We start from the raw sequence: 6,431 nt of genomic DNA on the forward strand, positions 1-6,431 counted from the left end.
CTGATATATAGATGTACATATGTTGTGTAACAAGTTTGAGCAGATTCCGATTAAAATTGGATATTTTATGAATTTTTAAGTTGCTCAAAAATCAGGCCAAGGTCCCTGTACTTAGTACAGGGTTCTGAGCCAAATTTTGCTAAAATTTAAAAAGAAAGAATTCTCCATTTATATAATTTTTTTTGATACATGCATGTTTTTATGTTGTGTAGAAAGTTTGAGCTAATTCTAATCAAATTTAGATTTTTTACGAATTTTAAAAGTTGCTCAAAAATTGGGCCAAGTCCCTGTACTATTAGTAACGCGGTAGCATTTACAATGTAGGATTCACCCGGAATCAAAATGGCTGCCATGACTTTTACAGCCTTGCTATACCGGGAAAACAAGCTCCTATGCTTACCAGGCTCCTTAGAGGATCTTATCTTGATCATTGGTACCACTAGTGTGGCTCTAAACCTTGTCTAAGAGGAAAGTTAAAAATTGGCAAAAAGTTCATTTTGTTCAGCCACCTTTTTCATCATCGTCATCATCAAGTCCTGTCAATTCCATTGGTGAGGTGTATCTCAATATTGGCTGGTGCTACAAGGATAATTCTTATACTATTCTACTCCAAATGACTATGCGCAGGTCCATGCCCCATCAGATCATTCTCAAGAAAGGAAAAAGTGACACTATGGCTGCTGGACCGTTTTTACAAATTTTACAAATTTTTTAAGTTGCTCAAAAATAAAAGGGAAAGAATTCTTCGTTTTATAATTTTTAATGCATATACATATACTTACGTTGCGTAGAAAGTTTGAATTGATTCTGGTCAAATATGGATTTTTACAAATTTTTAAAGTTGCTCCAAAATTGGATAAAGTCATTATGATAATATAAAAAGACAACAACACAAATGGACAGAACTTAAGAGGAGGAGAATCATCTTTAACATAATTACACCAAATTATCACAATTTGAAAATGTGATGCATTAGTTATGTCATAAAACAAATTAACTTTGCCTGACAGCTTCATAAGCAAGGTTAACCTCTGTTTCTGGGTCTGAAATAACTGGGACAATTGCAGCTATTGTTAGAAAGAAAAACAACCTAATGGTTAATTGAGTATTAATGTACCATAGTCATTAGTAGGCTGCTCCTGCTGCTGCTTTTCCTTCTTAATCCAAATCACAACAACAACCAATACCAGTATAACAATCAGTTCAATGCACGCAGCAACTATCAATGATAGCACTGTAATAATTGCAATGATAGAAGCTGACAGACTTTGATTTTGAGTATCTATATCAATATACAATATACAACGACTTATTTATTATTAGTACAGCACTAACTATTAGTAGCACAGTAGCAAGTGTATTGATATGGTTGAGATCCTAGTGAGCAGTCAGCAGTGCCACAAGGATTTGATGCTTCACAAATGTCAGTCAAAACACAACTAGTGCAATTAGCTAATGGAGTGTATCCACTGTTACAGGACAATGAACAAACTACATGTATGTTATACTGCATGATATAAACTTTCACTGTTTTTATAACTTACCACAAGAACAATTATCATCACTCGTACTATAACCTGATGAACAGGTTTGACAGCATCCAGTAGTATCACATCTCTCACAACCAGACTGTGTACATAGATGAGCTATATACGGTATAAGTGGTTTTTTAAGAAAATTATGATTGTTTCACAGAATATAATAAATTTCCAATTCGTGGATTTTAATTTTGCGAATTCTACCATGTGCCATGTGGGCACCATAATTATATTGATTTTTGCAGATTTTATTTTCACGAATCAGGAATGAATTCATAAAATTTGTGAAATTTGCAACCCTCGAAAAAGCCATTTATATGGTATTAAGAAATGAGTGAATTAATATTTAATACTTATTGCTCCACACTAACAGCCAATTATAAATTACATGCTATCCCATAAAGAGTACAGGTAGGCTAGGTAGCCAGTTTACACTATAACCAGATATTAGAGACTACGTATATATAACTCACCAAAAGTACAGTTGACTCCCTGGTATCCAGTGCCAGTACAATCACAAGTATAATTATCAGAAGGTGAATACTGTATACACTCTCCTTCATTCATACACGGACTGTCTGCATCACAGATACTAGTGAAATCACAGTCAGTACACTTAGAATTAACAGTATAGCCATCAGAACAGGATAGACTGCAATCTGTTAATAAATGAATAGTAATGTCATATAATAGCAACTGTATGTTTTGATCATAAACTTAAATTTTTACTAATATAATACCTGAGCAATTATATCCGGTATATGAGCCAGTGCAATCACAAGTGTAGTTGATAGCAGGTGAATACTGTATACACTCTCCTCCATTCATACATGGACTGTCTCTATCACAGATACTAGTGAAATCACAGTCAACACAATTAGAATTAATAGTATAACCAGTAGAACAGGTTAAATTGCAGCCTATGACATTAAAAGTATTAAATCATTATTATTATTTTAGATAATAAACATACTGCAAGTGAAGTTATTACTCTCAGTAGCAACATAGTTAGGACCTGATGATGTACAGTCAGTGCTACCATCACACTGACCATTAGCAGCAAATGATAAACAACAATCATTAGAAGAGTATCCAGTACACCTCATCAGTCCAGAATTACAAGCACTATTACATACTACATAAGAGCAACAAAATAATAGTTACTATTTTTATTTTAATTGACTTACCTCTACATCTAGTATCACCACCAAAACCTTCCCGACACCGATAACAATCAGTTCTTGGAGGAACATCAACAACACTGGCAGGAGGAGGATCTAAACTACCAGTCCTTCCACTCCATGTACCACTGATACACTCAATATCAAATATCCTAGTTTGTTCAGGTTCTCTTGGGTTAGGAGTGAATGTAGCTATAAGAGCTATGGCTTCATAAGTAGCAATTATGTCCCCTTGAGCTAGACAGACATATCGAACTGATCCTTCAGTTACATTAGGAGAGTATGACTGGCTACCATCAGAAATGACTAGTAAAGGAGGCAATACAGCCTCTATTTCTGCTATTGTTGGTAGAGGACAATCCTGAGCAACTGATAGTGACAGAACACATAAAACAAAGACTAGCACTGCTTCTCTCATCATTGCTATCAAACTATATTTTTAATCGAATGAATTTATGACATCATTAACTACTCAAATATCATATCATTCTAAAATTAGGAAATCAAACACTTAACAATAATTATCTCAATTGAAACTATGATTAAATAATTATGATGATGATAACAGTTAAAACAGTGAAGGTATTATCTATTTATAAAGATGTAAAAGTTAAAAACAATAACTTGAGGCATTTCACATTAGTAGCAGTTTCTAATAAAAATAATAAGAATAGAGAATGAAAAACAAACAAATCAAAATCTTTCATGTCTCAAATATCTCCATTGTCATCATCGCCATGGGTAAAGTCTATCTCAATTTTTTCCACATTGTGTTTACGTCGTGTAGAAAAATGACAATCAAAACGAATACTACCAGACTTGGAAATCATGGAATCATCATCATTAGAAAAACCACTGTCTTCAAGAATTGTTTCGCTTTCGATTGATAAATTTTCAACAAAATCTTTTCCTTTATCTTTCCTGTTAATCGAAACTAGACTCACTTCATTTTTGGCTTGTGGTAACGTAACTTGAATATTTGAAGTTTTATTTTTAACAACTTTGGATGCCGTTCCATCCCTCACTGTCCAAGGACAGAGAAGTGATTTCCAAGCATTTCTCGAGTCACTGCTTAGAATAACAAGAAAGAAGAAAATAAAGAAACCTTCAAATCCATTGAAGAAAGCAAAAATGAGCCGAATGATGTATGGGATGTTAGGATCAATAATGTACGTGAGGACAGCAATGAACCACGTGAGACCAAAGAGTATCAAGACACCAAAATAAAATATTAGCATTTTGATTGCATCAGATGTGGTAAGTGGAGATTTATTCATTCTCTTCTTCTTACCAATAGTGTGGAGGATAACCACACGAATAATGAGGACAAATATAATAACATTGAAGATCAGTATGATGAAAATTGGAAGCAGAAAAGCAGCAAGAAAGGGTATCATTTCAGTAATAAAACAACTATAGAAACAACAACAGAACTATTATTATAGTATAATATACATTTGTCACTTACAATCCAGACTGGTTTCCATTTTCATCTTTTTCATATAAAAAAATGTAAAAGTCACGGTCAATTGCTAATGTGATTACAACTGGCAAGAGTGGCAAAGCTATAGAGGAATCATTATTATGCAAAATCATTTTTTTCTTACTCCAGCATAAAATGGAAACAGCAGTTAAGTATTTCCATGTAATGTCTGTGAATACAATGACTAGTTTTTGAAACATTAGCAAAGCCTCAGCTCCCATCCAAATATAAGATACAAGAGAAAAGTAATGCATGAGAACACCAGCTGTTATACAACCAGCTCTCACTGATACTCTATCAATACCAACAATAAATACTATTGACCCGAAAATTATCGAGAGACAGAGTTGAATGTGAAACTTGCTAGCTTCCCTCGCCCTTAATTTCCTATTACAAAGCACAATAATTGTAATACAGAATAATTTGATGCACATACACTTACTTAAATATAATAAAAGTAATAATTGTTAGTAATAGCCCCACTAATGAGAAACATACACCAACTATTGATACAACTTTTAGTATAAGATTGGAATCTTGAGGAGCTTCAGTAGCTCCATTAGTTGTAGCAGACACATCCACATCCTATAAAGAGTATATACAGCTATAGAGGGTGAATTAGATTTATTTTGTTACCACAAGACAAGCAAAGTTTGTTAGATGATCACAATGGCAATTGATGAAACTGAGATCATTAGTAGTGGCATTAACTGTCGTATTACATCCATCAGTAGACCAATTTCCCCTACCACCTACACAAACATAAACATTAATTACCAATGTAGTGCTATCACCACTACTGTAACTTAACCTGCTGTAGTGAAATTCCAATACACACAGCGAGGGTTAGTAATATTCTTTGAAAATGGAAAGTAATCATTATCAATGATGCTCACTTACTGCTATTCTCCTCAGTGCCAGATTAATAACTACTGGATCAGGTAGTTTAGTACCATCAGATACTCCACCAATTCTTGCACCAATAACTGATGATCCCACTATTGTATTAGGGGGAGGCTCTCTGATAGGAAACAATACTGATTTATTGTATAGTGTGAATGCTAAATCAATTCTATCATTCTCAATGATACTTATGATGCTTTGTGGTAATCTGATTGATGCTATTTCATTGGAGGTCAAACCATTAGTATTGTCTTGTCCAACCTGAGTATCAACCTGTAATGTGTCATCTATTGATGAATAGAATACATGTAAGTACAAATTTTTAATTACTGAGAATAAACTATGGAATTTACTCCCCCATTATTATTAATATAGATGGAACAATGTGTATTATATAGATATAGAATGCATGTAAGTGCAAAATTTCAACAATTACGGAGAAAAAACTATGGAATTTACTCCCCCATTATGGAACAATGTATAGTATATAGATATAGAATGCATGTAAGTGCAAAGTTTTTAACAATTACTGAGAATAAACTATGGAATTTACACAATGGATGGAACAATGTGTAGTATATAGATATAGAATGCATGTAAGTGCAAAATTTCAACAATTACGAAGAAGAAACTATGGAATTTACTCCCCCATTATGGAACAATGTATAGTATATAGATATAGAATGCATGTAAGTGCAAAGTTTTTAACAATTACTGAGAATAAACTATGGAATTTACACAATGGATGGAACAATGTGTAGTATATAGGTATAGAATGCATGTAAGTGCAAAATTTCAACAATTACGGAGAAGAAACTATGGAATTTACTCCCCCATTATGGAACAATGTATAGTATATAGATATAGAATGCATGTAAGTGCAAAGTTTTTAACAATTACTGAGAATAAACTATGGAATTTACACAATGGATGGAACAATGTGTAGTATATAGATATAGAATGCATGTAAGTGCAAAATTTCAACAATTACTGAGAATAAACTATGGAATTTACACAATGGATGAAACGATGTGTAGTATATAGATATAGAATGCATGTAAGTGCAAAGTTTTTAACAATTACTGAGAATAAACTATGGAATTTACACAATGGATGGAACAATGTGTAGTATATAGATATAGAATGCATGTAAGTGCAAAATTTTCAACAATTACTGAGAATAAGCTATGGAATTTACTCCCCCATTATTATTATTAACAGATGACACAATGTATAGTATATAGATTTAAGTTATTGCTATGCTTACCAATAAAAGCTGCTCTAAATTCTATTCCATTAAACACTGCTTGTTGAAACTATAAAATG

General features: G+C 32.9%; 1 protein-coding gene across 1 annotated transcript in view; it reads right to left on the bottom strand.

The window, feature by feature from the left end:
* Positions 1-3,265: 3,265 nt before the first annotated feature.
* Positions 3,266-6,431, bottom strand: part of LOC109581763 (adhesion G-protein coupled receptor G6-like) — a 13,607-nt gene continuing 10,441 nt past the window's right edge. Inside the window, exons 12-18 of the mRNA XM_019996162.1 lie at positions 5,103-5,392; positions 5,014-5,059; positions 4,839-4,954; positions 4,645-4,787; positions 4,327-4,589; positions 4,188-4,284; positions 3,266-4,132 (exon numbers count right to left, since the gene is read on the bottom strand). Coding sequence (XP_019851721.1) covers positions 3,430-4,132; positions 4,188-4,284; positions 4,327-4,589; positions 4,645-4,787; positions 4,839-4,954; positions 5,014-5,059; positions 5,103-5,392 — 1,658 coding nt within the window. The 3' untranslated portion in view covers positions 3,266-3,429. The remainder of the gene's footprint in view (positions 4,133-4,187; positions 4,285-4,326; positions 4,590-4,644; positions 4,788-4,838; positions 4,955-5,013; positions 5,060-5,102; positions 5,393-6,431) is intronic.

This window comes from Amphimedon queenslandica, unplaced genomic scaffold, assembly GCF_000090795.2.
Source record: "Amphimedon queenslandica unplaced genomic scaffold, v1.1 AMPQUscaffold_13420, whole genome shotgun sequence".
NCBI classification, from domain to species: Eukaryota; Metazoa; Porifera; class Demospongiae; order Haplosclerida; family Niphatidae; genus Amphimedon; species Amphimedon queenslandica.